The 18,770-nt window shown below is 44.9% G+C and overlaps 1 protein-coding gene and 1 pseudogene across 2 annotated transcripts in view; one reads left to right on the plus strand and one right to left on the minus strand.

The window, feature by feature from the left end:
- The window catches only part of LOC131762290 (checkpoint protein HUS1-like), a 31,585-nt gene that overhangs the window by 5,111 nt on the left and 7,704 nt on the right, over nucleotides 1-18,770 (minus strand). The window contains exons 4-8 of one of the 2 annotated variants that reach the window (XM_059073772.2): nucleotides 9,152-9,259; nucleotides 8,055-8,129; nucleotides 4,424-4,523; nucleotides 1,174-1,317; nucleotides 248-285 (exon numbers count right to left, since the gene is read on the minus strand). In XM_059073772.2, coding sequence (XP_058929755.1) covers nucleotides 1,223-1,317; nucleotides 4,424-4,523; nucleotides 8,055-8,129; nucleotides 9,152-9,259 — 378 coding nt within the window. In that variant the 3' untranslated portion in view covers nucleotides 248-285; nucleotides 1,174-1,222. Of the gene's footprint in view, nucleotides 1-247; nucleotides 286-1,173; nucleotides 1,318-4,423; nucleotides 4,524-8,054; nucleotides 8,130-9,151; nucleotides 9,260-18,770 lie in introns of those variants that run through there. The other variant, XM_067042987.1, reaches the window with a different exon arrangement.
- Nucleotides 4,802-5,385, plus strand: LOC136794883 (large ribosomal subunit protein eL24-like; annotated as a pseudogene).

The following is an 18,770-nucleotide window of genomic DNA, read 5'->3' on the forward strand; positions in this document are numbered from 1 at the left end:
TATACAGCCCGCCATATCAAAACACCATGGGAACCGCAAACCAAAAATCTACAAGACATATACACACAAAAAAGAAAAAGGAATCCAAACACAACACTAAGGGCAGTCGTCAAATTACACGAGAACAAAAGAGGAAGGGAAGAAAAAAGACCTACAAAAGCTAATACAGAACAATTAACAAAATGGCAATAAGAACATACATACTGGTAATTACCTTGAATTTAAATGGATTAAATGCTCCAATTAAAAGACATAGACTGGCTGAATGGATATGAAAACAAGCAACTAGAGAAAAAACAAACAAAACCCAAAGTTAGTAGAAGGAAAGAAATCATAAAGATCACAGCACAAATACATGAACTACATATGAAGGAAGTAGAAAAGATCAATCAAACTAAAAGCTGGTTCTCTGAAAAGATAAACAAAATTGATAAACCTTTAGCCAGACTCATCAAGAAAAAAAGGGAGAGGATCCAAATCAATATGAGAAATGGAAAAGGAGAAGTTACAACAGACACCAAAGAAATACAAAGGATCATAAGAGACTACTACAAGCAACTATACGCCAATCAAATGGACAACCTAGAAGAAATGGAAAAATTCTTAGAAAGGTACAATCTCCCAAGACTGAACCAGGAAGAACTAGAAAATATGAAAAGACTAATCACGAGTACTGAAATTGAAACTGTGATTCAAAATCTTCCAACAAACAAAAGTCCAGGACCACAAGCGTGTTCTATCAGAGAGGAGAGTTAACACCTATTCTTCTGAAACTCTTCCAAAAATTTGCAAAGGAAGGAACACTCTCAAGCTCATTCTATGAGGCCACCATTACCGATACCAAAACCAACCAAAGATACCACAAAAAAAGAAAATTACAGGCCAATATCACTGATGAACATAGACACAAAAGTCCTCAACAAAATACTACCAAAAATAATCCAACAACACATTAAAAGGATCATACACTATGATCAAGTGGGATTTATCCCAGGGATGCAAAGAATTTTCAATATCCACAAATCAATCAGTGTGATATACCACATTAACAAAAAAGAGAAAAACCATATGATCATCCCAACATGCATCAACATATGCAGAAAAAGCTTTTGACAAAATTCAACACCATTTATGATAAAAACTCTCCAGAAAGTGGGCACAGAGGAAACCTACCTTAACGTAATAAAGGCCATATATGACAGACCCACAGCCAACATCATAGTCAACGGTGAAAAGCTGACAGCATTTCCTCTAAGATCAGGTACAAGATAAGGATGTCCACTTCTGCCACGTTTTTCCAACATAGTTTTGGAAGACCTAGCCAGAACAATCAGAGAAGAAAAAGAAATAAAAGGAATCCAAATTGGAAAAAAAGTAAAACTGTCACTGTTTGCATATGACGTGATTCTATACATAGAAAATCCTAAAGATGCTACCAGAAAACTACTAGAGCTCATCAACGAATTCAGTAAAGTTGCAGGACACAAGATTAATACACAGAAATCTGTTGCATTTCTACACATGAACAACGAAAGATCAGAAAGAGAAATTAAGGGAACAATCCCATTTACCACTGCATCAAAAAGAATAAAATACCTAGGAATAAACCTACCAAAGGAGGCAGAGACCTGCACTCCAAAAACTATAAGACGTTGATGAAAGAATTCAGAGATGACACAAACAGATGGAAAAATATACCATGCTCCTGGACTGGAAGAATCAAAATGACTGCACCACCTAAGGCAATCTACAGATTCAATGCAATCCCCATCAAATTACCAATGACATTTTTCACAGAACTAGAACAAAACATTTTAAAATTTGGATGGGAACAAATAAGACCCCAAATAGCCAAAGCAATCTTGAGAAAGAAAAATGGAGCTGGAGGAATCAGGCTCTCTGACTTCAGACTATACTACAAAGCTACGGTCATCAAAACAGTATGCTACTGGCACAAAAACAGAAATACAGATCAATGGAAGAGGATGGAAAGCCCAGAAATAAACCCACGTACCTGTGGTCAACTAATCTTTTATAAAGAATCCCACAATATACAATGGAGAAAAGACAGTCTCTTTGATAAGTGCTGCTGGGAAAACTGGACAACCACGTGTAAAAGAATGAAATTAGGACATTCTGTAACACCATACACCAAAATAAACTCAAAATGGATTAAACACCTAAATGTAAGACCAGACACTATAAAATTCTTAGAGAAAAATATAGGCAGAACACACTTTGACATAAATCACAGCAATATCTTTGTGGAGCTAACCTCCTCAAGCAATGAAACAAAAATAAAACAAATAATTAAACTTAAAAGCTTTTGCACAGCAAGGGAATCCATCAAGAAAATGAAAAGACAACCCAAAAATGGGAGAAAATATTTGCAAACGATACGACCGACAAGGGATTAATCTCCAAAATCAGCAAACAGCTCAAGCATCTCAGTCTCAAAAAACCAAACAATTCAATCAAAAAATGGGCAGAAGGGACTTCCCTGATGGGGCAATGGTCAGGAATCCACCTGCCAGCGCAGGGGACATGGGTTCAAGCCCTGATCCAGGAAGATCCCACATCCCCCGGAGCAACTAACCCTGTGCGCCACAACTACTGAGCCTGTGCTCTACAGCCCACGAGCCACAACTACAGAGCCTGTGTGCCACAACTACTGAAGCCCACGCACCCTAGAGCCTTGTGCTCCGCAACAAGAGAAGCCACTGCAATGCAAAGCCCACGCACCGCCACGAAGCGTAGCCCCTGCTCGCCACAATTAGAGAAAGCCCATGCACAGCAATGAAGACCCAACACGGCCCAAAATTAATTTTTTTTAAAAAAAGGGCGGGCTTCCCTGGTGGCGCAGTGGTTGAGAATCCGCCTGCCAATGCAGGGGACACGGGTTCGTGCCCCGGTCCGGGAAGATCCCACATGCCGCGGAGCGGCTGGGCCCGTGAGCCATGGCCGCTGGGCCTGTACGTCCGGAGCCTGTGCTCTGCAATGGGAGAGGCCACAACAGTGAGAGGCCCGCGTACCACAAAACAAACAAACAAAAAAAGGGCAGATGATCTAAAAAGACATTTCTCCAAAGAAGACATACAGACGGCCAAAAAGCACATGAAAAGATACTTAACATCGCTAACTACTAGACAAATGCAAGTCAAAACTACAATGAGGTATCACCTCACACCAGTCAGAATGTCCATCATCAAAAAGTCTACAAACAATTAAATGCTGGAGAGGGTGGGGAGAAAAGGGAACCCTCCTACGCTGTTGGTGGCAAGGTATATTGCCATAGTGGTGCAGCCACTATGAAGAACAGTATGGAGGTTCCTTAAAAAACTAACAATAGAGCCACCATATGATCCAGCAATCCCGCTCCTGGGGGTATACCTGGACAAAACCGTAATTCGAAGATACATGCACCCCAATGTCCATTCCAGCACTATTTACAATAGCCAAGACACAGAAGCAACCTGAATGTTCACAGACAGAAGAATGGATAAAGGAGTGGTACATACACACAATGTAAAATTACTCAGCCATAAAAAAGAATGAAATAATGCCATTTGCAGCAACATGGATGGACACAGAGATTATCATACTAAGTGAAGTCAGTCAGACAGAGAAAGACAAACATCATATGATATCTTTATATGTAGAATCTAAAAAAATGATATAAATGAACTTATTTACCAAACAGAAACAGATTCACAGACTTAGAAAACAAACTTACGGTGACCAAAGGGAATAGGTGAAGGGGAGGGATAGACCAGGAGTTTGGGATTAATGTGTATAAACCAGTACATATAAAATAAATGACAAGGACCTCCTGTACAGCACAGGAAACGACGCTCAGTACTCTGTAATAACCTATACGGGAAAAGAATCAGGAAAAGAATATATATATATATATATATATGTAAGTATTACTGAATCACTCTGCCCTACACCTGAAACTAACACATTGTAAGGCAACTGTATTCCAACAATTAAAAAAAAAAAGAAAGAAAAACTTTTTACTTTTTTAATACACACACACAAAAGTAGGAGAAAATGAGAAGCGTCATCTACATTTCTGACTCCACCCCAAGTGAGAAACTACAATCTTTGGGAGAAGGCACAGGAAGTGAAGAGCTGGAAGGGCTCTTGGAGACTGAGCCCAAGCCCAGGTTTTATGGATGAGGAATGAGGGAGCCCCAGGGCTCACCCTTCAGCCCCTGGTGGAGGCACAGCTCCGCATGCCCAGGAGGCTCCCCTGCCCACCACACGGCACTAACAGGTGATCCAGCCCCATTATTTGTTCCCTTCCCGAGCACGAAAGAAACACAGGCACCCAAAGTTCAACCATGTTCCATCTAGAGACCTCGGTATGGTATGTCATCTGAAACAACAAAAGCAAAACATAACCAAGCAAGAAACTTACCTAATGGAGGCTTCTCAAGATCTTTAAAATGAGTTGTGACACACACTAGTTCAGTTTCTATTTTCAAGTTCAATTCTCCATTTAGGTTTGCTTCAATAATCTGCAGATTGAGTATTTCACAGTGTTAAGAAAAGTAAAAAGTGAAAAGAAAGCGGACATCAGCTTCCAACACACCAGGTGACAAGGTAGCCCCCCAAAACCCAGGGCACTCCTGACAGCACCAAGCCCCACGTGGCATCAGCAAGAAGACAAGGCCTGAGAGCCAGGGACTCAGAAATCCCCGGAGAGCAGCCCCTCCACGTGCAGAGCGCCGTGGGAAGACCTGAGAACAGGTGGGGCTGGGGGTCCCTGCTAGCAGCTCTGACAACACAGACATTGTGTGACTCTTGCAAAATGGAGGCTTTTCGCCATCTTTTCTTCTCTCCGGCGCTAGCAGCAATGAAGGTCGAGCTATGCAGTTTCAGCGGCTACAAGATCTACCCAGGACACGGGAGGCGCTATGCCAGGACCGACGGGAAGGTTTTCCAATTTCTTAATGCAAAATGTGAGTCGGCATTCCTTTCCAAGAGGAATCCTCGTCAGATCAACTGGACTGTCCTCTACAGAAGAAAGCACAAAAAGGGACAGTCGGAAGAAATTCAAAAGAAAAGAACTCGCCGTGCAAATTCCAGAGGGCCATAACTGGTGCATCTCTTGCTGATATAATGGCCAAGAGGAATCAGAAACCTGAAGTTAGGAAGGCTCAACGAGAACAAGCTATCAGGGCTGCCAAGGAAGCAAAAAAGGCTAAGCAAGCATCTAAAAAGACAGCAATGGCTGCTACAAAGGCTCCCACAAAGGCAGCACCTAAGCAAAAGATTGTGAAGCCTGTGAAAGTTTCTGCTCCCCGTGTTGGTGGAAAACGCTAAGTTGGCAGCTTGGATTTTTAAATAAAGATCTGACTATAAAAAAAAAAAAAAAAAAAAAAATGGAGGTAGGAGAACCAGAAGAGAACGTGAAGTTAGAGGCTCACCACCTGCGCGCCTTATCTTTATAAGTGGACCAAACCATCTATTACAACTGCCAATTCCACATACTCAGAAAGCATTCAGGATATCAGGAGAACATAACCCTCTACCTAAAAAGTAAACTCAGACACTGGGAAGTAAGATTTCCAAATCCAGAAAGGCCCGGAGATGCCGTCAGGTGTCCAGGACCCCAACAAGCTGCGGGGCCCCACGGCCGCCGTGCTTTCCGCACTCAGAGGACAGCTGGGCGTGGCGACCAACCGCCCGGCCCCTACCGGCCACACCTCTCCCTGCCCCAGTAGCGCCTGGAACTCACCCCAAGATCAGAGGGGCCCTTTTCTTTCAAGCTCCGCCCTCCACCAACCGATAGGGTCTCTAAACCGGACAGAATCTCGAAACGAGGTTCAGAGAAAGATATCGGACCCATGACACGCTTAAGATTTGGGTCATCTGCCCAGGGCACGCTGCATTTCGCCTTTTACCGTCGGTATCTGGCCATCTCTAAAGCCTGGCAGGTCTTCGGAGAGCCCGCGTGGCAGCGTGCAAGTCAGCATTCGGCTCAGCCAGCAACGCAAGACGGCCACCGAGCCGCCGCGCATGACGGCGGCTGTCTCACCGAGGAGCCGCTACAGAGGCGCAGCAGGAGGGGCGGAGGCCACGGGCGAGTGGAGCGCGTGTCCCCCGCAGCAACAGCGTCCCTGCGCGCTCGCCAGAAACTCAGCCCGGCCCCACCGCAGACCTCCCGAACCACGACTTGCGTTTGGTTGGAGGGGATCCCAATGCCTTAAAACCTGACGGAGACTCCTGTCAGTCCACGCCTGCTTTTCTGCTCCTACCGGAGTCGCACACGCAACCCACCCCCACTGGCCACGCCTCTCATCAAAGGAAGTAAGGTAAGGACGGCGTCTCAACAAGGGCCGCTGGGGCGTCTGACGGGACAGGGATACTTTTAACGTGTCAAGTCCTACTCATTTTCCTTAGTTCTCGTGCCTGTAATCTTCAGACACGGAATTCTGGGGACTCAAGTAGACCTCGTTATGCATTTGGCCACTCCAACTTTCCGTATGCTTGATAACTTTCCATTTCGTATTTTGCAGTGCAGTAGCCACTTCCACAACATTCTCGCTTCTCAACACTCCAGGGAAGAGAAAAACCCCTCTGATGATTTTATCGAGGCGACTTTGCTGACTCATTTCCCTTGGACCAAAAGAACAAACAATGGGATCCTTGACTGAATCGCCCTGCCTTTTCTCGCCTGGGCCTCTCGAACCTCTCTGGAGGTCCCCAGGGTATCCTCAGAGGAAGCTCCCAGCCTGACAACTGGATCAACATCAAGGCAGGCACAGCAGAACACCCATGTCTGCCCAGGACACACTGCTTCATGCGAAGCCATCGTAAATTAAAGTGAAATCTGTAAAGATTAAGTCACGAAAGACAATTACTCTCAAGCGAGCACACCTGCGGCAATAAAACAGCCCATCGGCGTTTTCCAGGCTTCAGGAAACTTCTGTAATTCCAAAGATCTCTGGAAGCTAAGTTTCATTCCGGGTCCGTGCGCAAACACCCGTGACCCACGAGCTGACTGGCAACCCCACGGTGGGCGGCCGTCACGCAGAGACGGTTAAGACAATTGACCTTTTCAGGAAGCTGCCACTTCAGGAGGGGTTCCCGGGTGCTAGCAGGTAACTTACGTAGTGCTGAACAGAGCAGCTCGGCAGAGGAGGGGCTTACAGCCAGTGTGGTGGGAGAAGGCCTGGGAATTCTGAGGAGCAGTGAGAAGGGCTAAGTGCTTCCCAGGGGACAACGGGAGAGAAGCAGCCAAGCGTGAACGGCGGAGACGGGGCCTGGGAGGAACCCGTGCTGTGGGAATGGACAAGAGTCTAGAGGGGTCCTGCAGGGAGGGGGGAGCCATGTGGCAAGTAACCGGCCTACAGACACCGGAGAGCAAAGGTTTCACCAGGTGGACAGGGGTTTCTATAATGAAACATCCAGGGACACAATGGAATGAGTTTGGGGGGTGAGTGAAGAACTCAGGAGAACCTCGGGAGGGAAGGAGAATGACCCACACAATCCCCCAACACCGTCACTGTCACATACAGCGTGTCATGACATTGGCAGAAAACCTTCACCGAAGTAAACGGGAAAGTGAACATGACCCTCGACCTGACCTAGGAGCTGCCTACAGGAAGAGGGTTGTGCCCCGGGGGATCTCGGTCCTGGGCTCACGGAGACATCTGGCAATGATCTGATGGCCAGCATCAACGATCATAAGAAAATACGTGCATTATCACATAAAACATGTACTATGCTGTCCAGAACATACGGAAAGAAAGCCAGGACTGTTGAATATATCCTTAACATACTATTAATACAGATGTGAGGGACTAGGGCAAATGCGAGTGAGGAAAGTTGAGAAGACCTAGAGCAGGTTGCTATGGGCACCTGTAAGACTGCAGGCTCTCAACAACCAGCCAGGCCCCCAGAGCCGGGGGGTGAGGGACGCCCCATGCGGACGCCACGTGGTGAATGGCAGGGCACCAAGCCTCCGTCAGACGAGGCTCCTCCCAGGACACGCAGCCGAAACCACCCACTTGGGAGCTCTTTTCCAAGAAGTTAGGACTTACAGGGTGATTGCTGATGTTTTTCATCTTCTCCACAATGCTCTTCATAGTCTTCAGGACTGGTAAATAAATACTAACCTATAAAGCACATGAGAAAAGTCAGTAGTACTGAAACATTAACATAACATAGTCAAGTACCGACAGGTGCTCATTATCTGTTTGCAATGTGCGTACGCTTCAAAGCTCTGGAATTTTGTTTTTAAATTGCCTGAATACAGGTCCTTCTTAAAATCTAAAAAGAAAAACAATTCTACAACTTCACTCACTCATGCCTGCCTCTGGTGACATCAGTGACCATGTCCCTGCAGGCATTCCCTGGTTCCAAGACTACAGCCCTGCAGCCAAGATGCCCCGCACACGCCTCAGGGGACTAAGACCCGGCACCGCGGTGGAGGCCGTCCTCCAGGGGTTCACGCCCAGGCTCAAGGTCCGCCTCCTACTCTGTGCAGAAACACGGGGGGGCCACTCTCTGCAGCAGCGCCCAGCCTGGGTCACAGCAGTACTTGGTACCATGCTGGCTTTTTCCCAGCAAAGATGTCTTCTAGTAAAAGCCAAGTAAATATTCCATTCGCAGTATTTTCACAGTCTCTTCAATAAATCGTGAGCAAGAGTTTGACCCTTGGGCATCATCTTTATTTCCAGTGGCTCTGGGACTCCTGTCAGACATAAAGCAGGCTCTCCTTTTGGCTCTTACACACACCCTGGACATCACTCCTTACGAGACAAAGGAAAAAACCATGTTCTGTGAAACCCAAGCTGGTGCCTAGGACCGTTCGTTACTCCTGATAAATGCGACGGTCCTCCAAAATACTACCTTAGTTTTACTTAAGCGTTATTATTGGGCAAGACTTTCTCTCCCCTAACTGTAAAGAATGTGGCATTTCTATTATGTAAACAGCTACTTTAGAATGTTTTATGTAAACAACTACAGACAAATATTGCAATTTTTTTTCCTGGAGTGTCCTTTAAAAATGACTACCTCTTTTCAGGCACTATACAACTTTCAAATAAAACCTACCGCAAGACTTTACCTAAAGTCAGAGAATTCAAATCACACCATTTCATACGTGGTGAGTGACAGGACGCCGGGCATCACTCACGTCAGCATCTGGGACCGTCGGTTCTTGTAAGTCCTTCCACGGTTTTCTAGGAATAACCTTTACAGGGATGTCATGTGTCACAACACAACTACTGCTTGACACGGATAACTGCCAACAGAAAAATTAAAAATTATTTGTATCTCGTCAACACTTAAAAAAAAAAAAAGAACTGAAAGACAAAAAAACTTGATACGAAATCTAACCAGAATGTTCTCAATTCAACAAATATTTATGGAGTGCCTATCCAGCTTGGGGTCCTATTAGGAGCTGACAAGTGTGGTGAACAAGAATAAGATAAGGTTCCCTCTGTTCCAGAGGTACAGGTGGGTAAGGAAGGAAACACAAACTATACAAGCTGGGTGCACTACATATAATCACTACAGATTTGAAGAAAGCAAAACAGCGACCAGGTGAGCATGTGAGGAGGGCCTCAGAGTGGGAAGTCAGGAAAAGCTTCTCCGAGAGGCGACGTTTCTGATAGGACCCGAACAGGATGAGCTGCCAGTCATGGGAAAATAGAGACGAGGGGGACAGTGTTCTCCCAGGCAGGGAGAAGAGCACATGTAAAGTCGTGAAGCACAAGCTGACTTGCTATGCAGAAGGGACCGAGAGACCGTTCCGTGTGCACAGGACATTCGTGTGCTGCTGGAAGGATAAAACTCGGCCTGTCTATGTGCAGGGGCTCCTCTGATACTCCACAGACCAAAATATTCTGCACTTTAAGAAAGAAAAGCGAATTCCATTCTGAGCTTTGAAGGCTCAGAAGACACAACCATGCTGAGAAAAGGTCTAGGTTAGAGAAAGAGAACATTGGATTTAGAGTCAAACAGAGACGGCTTAAAGATGGCGGAAGAGTAAGACGCGGAGATCTCCTTCCTCCTCACAGAGACATCAGAAATACATCTACACGTGGAACTTCTCCTATAGAACACCCACCGAACGCTGGCAGAAGACCTCAGACCTCCAAAAAGGCAAGAAACTCCCCACATATCTGGGTAGGGCAAAAGAAAAAAGAATAAACAGGGACAAAAGAATAGGGACGGGACCTACGCCAGTGGGAGGGAGCCGTGAAGGAGGAAAGACTCCCACACACTAGAGGCCCCTTCGCGGGCGGAGACTGCGGGCGCCGGAGGGGGAAGCTCCGGAGCTGCGGAGGACAGCTCAGCCACAGGGGTGCGGAGGGCAAAGCGGAGAGATTCCCGCAGAGGATCGGTGCCGACCGGCACTCACCAGCCCGAGAGGCTTGTCTGCTCGCCCGCCGGGGCGGGCGGGGCCGGGAGCTGAGGCTCGGGCTTCAGTCGGATCCCAGGGAAAGGTCTGGAGTTGGCAGAGTGAAGACAGCTTGAAGGGGGCTAGTGCGCCACGGCTGGCCGGGAGGGAGTTCGGGAGAAGTCTGGAGCTGCCGAAGAAGCAAGAGACCTTTTCCTCCCTCTTTGCTGCCTGGGCGCGAGGAGAGGGGATTAAGTGCGCCGCTTAAAGGAGACCTAGAAGCGGGCGCGGAGCTGCCGAAGAGACAAGAGACTTTTTCTTGCCTCTTTGCTTCCTCGGGTGTGAGGTGAGGGGATTAAGAGCACCGCGTAGAGGAACTCCAGAAACGGGCGCGAGCCGCGTCTATCGGCACGGACAGTAGAGACGGGTGTCGGACGCTAAGGTTGCTGCTGCTACCACCAAGAGGCCTGTGTGTGAGCACAGGCCACTCTCCACACCGGCCCTCCCGGGAGCCCGTGCAGTCCGCCACTGCCGGGGTCCCGGGATCCAGGGACAGCTTCCCCGGGAGAACGCACGGCGCGCCTTGGGCCTGTGCAGCAACACGTCGGCCTCTGCCGCCGCGGACTCGCCCCGCCCCCGTGCCACTCCCTCCCCCCAGCCTGAGTGAGCTGGAGCCCCCGAATCAACTGCTCCTTTAACATCGTCCTGTCTGAGCGAAGGGCAGTCGCACTCGGACAACCTACACGCAGAGGCGGGACCAAGTCCAAAGCTGAACCCCAGGAGCTGTGCGAACAGAGAGGAGAGGGGGAGGTCTCTCCCAGCAGCCTCAGAAGCGGCGGATTAAAGCTCCACAATCAACTTTAAGTGCCCTGCATCTGTTGAAAACCTGAATAGACAACGAATCATCCCAAGTTGAGGAGGTGGACTTTGGGAGCAAGATATACTATTATTTCCCCCCCTTTTTTTTCTTTTTGTGAGTGTGTATGTGTGTGCTGCTGTGTGAGATTTTGTCTGTATAGCTTTGCTTTCACCATTTGTCCTAGGGTTAGACCGACCCATTTTTCTGTTTTTTTTTTTTTTTAAAGGAAATTTTTCTTCTTAATAATTATTTTTTATTTTAATAACTATACTTTATACTACTCTGTCTTCTCCCTTTCTTTCTTCCTTTCTTCCATCCTTTCTTCCCTCCTTCCCTTTCTTCCTTCCTTCCCCCCTTCTTTCCTCCCTTCCTCTCTTCCTTCCTCCCTTTCTTCCTCTGCACCTTCCTTCCTTCCTTTCTTCCTTCCTTCCTTCATTTCTTCCTTCCTTTCTTCCTTCCTTCCCTCCCTCCCTCCTTCCTTCCTTTTGTTTCCTTTCTATTTATTCTACCTTTTATTTTGAGCCGTGTGGATTAAAGGTTCTTGGCGCCCCAGCCAGGCACCAGGGCGGTGTCCCTGAGGTGGGAGAACCAACCTCAAGACACTAGTCCACAAGAGACCTCCCAGCTCCACGTAATATCAGACGGCAAAAATCTCCCAGAGATCTCCATCTCAACACCAAGACCCAGCTTCAATCAAGGACCAGCAAAGAACAGTGCTGGACACCCTATCCCCAACAAAGAGCAAGACAGGTCTACAGCCCCATCCATTAGCAGAGAGGCTGCCTAAAATCATAATAAGGTAACCAACATCCCCAAACACACCACCAGACGAGGACCTGCCCACCAGAAAGACAAGATCCAGCCTCATCCACCAGAACACAGGCACTAGTCCCCCCAACCAGGGAATCTACTCAACCCACTGAACCAACCTTAGCCACTGGGGACAGCCACCAAAAACAACAGGAACGACGAACCTGCAGCGTGCAAAAAGGAGACCCCAAACACAGTAAGATAAGCGAAATGAGAAGACAGAAAAACACACAACAGGTGAAGGAGCAAGATAAAAACACACCAGACCTAACAGATGAAGAGGTAATAGCCAATCTACCTGAAAGAGAATTTAGAATAATGATGGTGAAGATGATGCAAAATCTTGGAAGTAGAATAGACAATTTGCAAGAAACAGTTAACAGGGACCTAGAAGAAATAAAGAGGAAGCAAGAAACGATGAGCAACACAATAAATGAAATTAAAAATACTCTGGATGGGATCAATAGCAGAATAACTGAGGCAGAAGGACGGATAAGTGACCTGGAAGATAAAACAGTGCAAATAACTACTGCAGAGCAGAAGAAAGAAAAAAGAATGAAAAGAACTGAGGACAGTCTCAGAGACCTCTGGGACAACATTAAACGCACCAACATTCGAATTATAGGGGTCCCAGAAGAAGAAGAGAAAAAGAAAGGGACTGAGAAAATATTTGAAGAGATTATAGTTGAAAACTTCCCTAATATAGGAAAGGAAATAATCAATCAAGTCCAGGAAGCACAGAGAGTTCCATACAGGATAAACCCAAAGAGAAACACGCCAAGACACATAATAATCAAACTGTCAAAAATTAAATACAAAGAAAACATATTAAAAGCAGCAAGGGAAAAACAACAAATAACACACAAGGGAATCCCCATAAGATTAACATCTGATCTTTCAGCAGAAACTCTACAAGCCAGAAGGGAGTGGCAGGACATATTTAAAGTGATGAAGGAAAAAAACCTACAACCAAGATTACTCTACCCAGCAAGGATCTCATTCAGATTTGATGGAGAAATTAAAACCTTTACAGACAAGCAAAAGCTGAGAGAGTTCAGCACCACCAAACCAGCTCTACAACAAATCCTAAAGGAACTTCTCTAGGCAAGAAACACAAGAGAAGGAAAAGACCTACAAGAACAACCCGAAACAATTAAGTAAATGGTAATAGGAACATACATATCGATAATTACCTTAAATGTAAATGGATTAAATGCTCCCACCAAAAGACACAGACTGGCTGAATGGATACAAAAACAAGACCCATATATATGCTGTCTACAAGAGACCCACTTCAGACCTAGGGACACATACAGACTGAAAGTGAGGGGATGGAAAAAGATATTCCATGCAAATGGAAATCAGAAGAAAGCTGGAGTAGCAATTCTCATATCAGACAAAATAGACTTTAAAATAAAGACTATTACAAGAGACAAAGAAGGACACTACATAATGATCAAGGGATCGATCCAGGAAGAAGATATAACAATTGTAAATATTTATGCACCCAACATAGGAGCACCTCAATACATAAGGCAAATACTAACAGCCTTAAAAGGGGAAATCGACAGTAACACAATTATAATGGGGGACTTTAACACCCCACTTTCACCAATGGACAGATCATCCAAAATGAAAATAAATAAGGAAACACAAGCTTTAAATGATACATTACACAAGATGGACTTAATTGATATTTATAGGACATTCCATCCAAAAACAACAGAATACACATTTTTCTCAAGTGCTCATGGAACATTCTCCAGGATCGATCATATATTGGGTCACAAATCTAGCCTTGGCAAATTTAAGAAAATTGAAATCGTATCAAGTATCTTTTCCGACCACAACGCTATGAGACTAGATATCAATTATAGGAAAAGATCTGTAAAAAATACAAACACATGGAGGCTAAACAATACACTACTTAATAACGAAGTGATCACTGAAGAAATCAAAGGGGAAATCAAAAAATACTTAGAAACAAATGACAATGGAGACACAACGACCCAAAACCTGTGGGATACAGCAAAAGCAGTTCTAAGAGGCAAGTTTATAGCAATACAATCATACCTTAAGAAACAGGAAACATCTCGAATAAACAACCTAACTTTGCACTTAAAGCAATTAGAGAAAGAAGAACAAGAAAACCCCAAATTTAGCAGAAGGAAAGAAATCATAAAGATCAGATCAGAAATAAATGAAAAAGAAGTGAAGGAAACAATAGCAAAGATCAATAAAACTAAAAGCTGGTTCTTTGAGAAGATAAATAAAATTGATAAACCATTAGCCAGACTCATCAAGAATAAAAGGGAGAAGACTCGAATCAATAGAATTAGAAATGAAAAAGGAGATGTAACAACTGACACTGCAAAAATACAAAAGATTATTACAGATTACTACAAGCAACTCTATGCCAATAAAATGGACAACCTGGAAGAAATGGACAAATTCTTAGAAATGCACAACCTGCCGAGACTGAACCAGGAAGAAATAGAAAATTTGAACAGACCAATCACAAGCACTGAAATTGAAACTGTGATTAAAAATCTTCCAGCAAACAAAAGCCCAGGACCAGATGGCTTCACAGGCGAATTCTATCAAACATTTAGAGAAGAGCTAACACCTATCCTTCTCAAACTCTCCCAACAGATAGCAGAGGGAGGAACACTCCCAAACTCATTCTATGAGGCCAACATCACCCTGATACCAAAACCAGACAAAGACGTCACAAAGAAAGAAAACTACAGGCCAATATCACTGATGAACATAGATGCAAAAATCCTCAACAAAATATTAGCAAACAGAATCCAACAGCACATTAAAAGGATCATACACCATGATCAAGTGGAGTTTATCCCAGGAATGCAAGGATTCTTCAATATACGCAAATCAATCAACGTGATACACCATATCAACAAACTGAAGGAGAAAAACCATATGATCATCTCAATAGATGCAGAGAAAGCTTTTGACAAAATTCAACACTCATTTATGATAAAAACCTTGCAGAAAGTAGGCATACAGGGAACTTTCCTCAACATAATAAAGGCCATATATGACAAACCCACAGCTAGCATCGTTCTCAATGGTGAAAAACTGAAACCATTTCCACTAAGATCAGGAACAAGACAAGGTTGCCCACTCTCACCACTCTTATTCAACATAGTTTTGGAAGTTCTAGCCACAGCAATCAGAGAAGAAAAAGAAATAAAAGGAATCCAAATAGGAAAAGAAGAAGTAAAGCTGTCACTGTTTGCAGATGACATGATACTATACACAGAGAATCCTAAGGATGCTACCAGAAAACTACTAGAGCTAATCAATGAATTTGGTAAAGTTGCAGGATACAAAATTAATGCACAGAAATCTCTGGCATTCTTATACACTAATGATGAAAAATCTGAGAGTGAAATTAAGAAAACACTCCCATTTACCATTGCAACAAAAAGAATAAAATATCTAGGAATAAACCTACCTAAGGAGACAAAAGACTTGTATGCAGAAAACTATAAGACACTGATGAAAGAAATTAAAGATGATACAAATAGGTGGAGAAATATACCATGTTCTTGGATTGGAAGAATCAACATTGTGAAAATGACTATACTACCCAAAGCAATCTACCGATTCAATGCAATCCCTATCAAATTACCACTGGCATTCTTTACAGAACTAGAACAAAAAATTTCACAATTTGTATGGAAACACAAAAGACCCCGAATAGCCAAAGCAATCTTGAGAACGAAAAATGGAGCTGGAGGAATTAGGCTCCCTGACTTCAGACTCTACTACAAGGCTACAGTAATCAAGACAATATGGTACTGGCACAACAACAGAAATATAGATCAATGGAACAGGATAGAGAGCCCAGAGATAAACCCACACACATATGGTCACCTTATCTTTGATAAAGGAGGGAAGGATATACAGTGGAGAAAAGACAGCCTCTTCAATAAGTGGTGCTGGGAAAACTGGACAGCTACATGTAAAAGTATGAAATTAGAACAATCCCTAACACCACACACAAAAATAAACTCAAAATGGGTTAAAGACCTAAATGTAAGGCCAGACACTATCAAACTCTTAGAGGAAAACATAGGCAGAACACTATACGACATAAATCACAGCAAGATCCTTTTTGACCCATCTCCTAGAGAAATGGAAATAAAAACACAAATAAACAAATGGGACCTAATGAAACTTAAAAGCTTTTGCACAGCAAAGGATACCATAAACAAGACCAAAAGACAACCCTCAGAATGGGAGAAAATATTTGCAAATGAAGCAACTGACAAAGGATTAATTTCCAAAATTTATAAGCAACTCATGCAGCTCAATAACAAAAAAACAAACAACCCAATCCAAAAATGGGCAGAAGAACTAAATAGACATTTCTCCAAAGAAGATACACAGATTGCTAACAAACACATGAAAGAATGCTCAACCTCATTAATCATTAGAGAAATGCAAATCAAAACTACAATGAGATATCATCTCACACCGGTCAGATTGGCCATCATCAAAAACTCTAGAAACAATAAATGCTGGAGAGGGTGTGGAGAAAAGGGAACCCTCTTGCACTGCTGGTGGGAATGTAAATTGATACAGCCGCTATGGAGAACAGTATGGAGGTTCCTTAAAAAACTACAAATAGACCTACCATACGACCCAGCAATCCCACTACTGGGCATATACCCTGAGAAAACCATAATTCAGAAAGACTCATGTACCAAAATGTTCATTGCAGCTCTATTTACAATAGCCAGGACATGGAAGCAACCTAAGTGTCCATCAACAGATGAATGGATAAAGAAGATGTGGCACATATATACAATGGAATATTACTCAGCCATAAAAAGAAATGAAACTGAGTTATTTATAATGAGGGTGGATGGACCTGGAGTCTGTCATACAGAGTGAAGTAAGTCAGAAGGAGAAAAACAAATACCGTATGCTAACACATATATATGGACTCTAAGGGAAAAAAATGTCATGAAGAGATTAGTGGTAGGACGGGAATAAAACACAGACTTACTCGAGCATGGACTTGAGGATATGGGGAGGGGGAAGGGTGGGCTGTGACGAAGTGAGAGAGTGGCAGGGACATATATACACTATCAAATGTAAATTAGATAGCTAGTGGGAAGCTGCTGCATAGCACGGGGAGATCACCTCTGGGCTTTGTGACCACCTAGAGGGGTGGGATAGGGAGGGTGGGAGAGAGGGTGATGCAAGAGGGAAGAGATATGGGAACATATGTATAACTGATTCAGTTTGTTGTAAAGGAAAAACTAACACACTATTGTAAAACAATTATACTCCAATAAAGATGTTTAAAAAATTAAAATTAAAATTAAAAAAAAAAAAAAAGAAAGAAAGAAAAGCATGATATGTTACTCTCTTACTTTTCCTTAAGTAGCTTTAGAACCATACCACACTTAGATTGTGAAGTGAAATACAGATTAGCTCTGAGAACTGCCTGACTGCAAAGAGCTGAGAAAAAGGAAGGAAGGTTGAGGAAGAGAGTGATCAAGACGGTGGAGGAGTAGGACGTGGAGCTCACCACCTCTCACAAATACATCAAAGCGACATCCACACATGGAATGACTCTCACAGAACATCTACTGAGACCTGGTAGAAGACCTCAGGCTTCAGAAAGGGCAAGAAAACCTCTACGCAACTGGGTAGGACGAAAGAAAAAAGAGAAAAACTGAGAGGGGAATTGGGATGGGGCCTGCACCCCAGGGAGGGAGCTGTGAAAGAGGAAAGGTGCCCACACCCTGAATGTCCCCTCACAGGCAGGGAGATCAGCCTGGACAGAGGGGGAGCTGTAGACCCTTGGAGGAGAATCCAGCAACCAGTTTACAGAAGGCAGAATGGAGAGAGACCTGCACAGACGGGAGATGCCACCGCCCTGCACTACCCAGCCTGAGACACGTGTCCGCCGGGGCGGGTGGGGGCTGGGTGCTGAAGCACAGGCTTCGGAGCTCAGACCCGGGGAGAGGACTGGGGTGGGCTGCCTGAAGGGGCTGGAGTGTGGTGTGGCCATGACCAAGGGTGTACCCGGGGCCCGTCAGAGAGGCAACGTGCCACTGTTGGAGGACGTGTGAAGGGAGGGGCGGGGCCGCCACAGGAGCTTATTGATTTTCTGTCTCAAAGAGCTGTCCACTGATGCAAGTCGGGTGTTAAAGTTTCCTACTATTATTGTATTCCTGTCAGTTTCCTCCTTTACTCTCAGGCAACACAACACCACCTACGTGAGCTTCTGGGGCGGGCGTGAGCCACCGCTGCCGCTGAGAGTGTTGGGAGTGGGCGCCAGCTGCCACTGCCGTCGCAGGCTCCAGGAGCACGTGCAAGCCGCTGCGGGCTCTGGGAAGACACACGAGCTGCTGTTGTGGGCTCTGGGTGGGCAGGTGCCAGCTGCCGCCACCGCTGAGAGCTCCAGGAGGGGGCACCAGCTTCCCTCACTGCTGCGGCTCCAGGAACATGCAAAAGCCGCTGCATCTGCACACTCCCTAATCAAGGGGATAGTGGCCAACACGTGCTGAGGAGAGGCAAAAGGCATCCATACTAAACGCAGCCCTCGCACCAAAAATATTAAACCTACGCAAGCTACACGGAGATGCTCCTGCATATAAATAGCCGTCTAAGACCACAGTTGGCAACTGTTTCTCCTAAACGCAGAGAAAGAGAAATACAAGTACAATGAAGGAGCAGAGGAACCACTCCCAGTTAAAA

Source organism: Kogia breviceps, chromosome 9, assembly GCF_026419965.1.
Source record: "Kogia breviceps isolate mKogBre1 chromosome 9, mKogBre1 haplotype 1, whole genome shotgun sequence".
NCBI lineage: Eukaryota > Metazoa > Chordata > Mammalia > Artiodactyla > Physeteridae > Kogia > Kogia breviceps.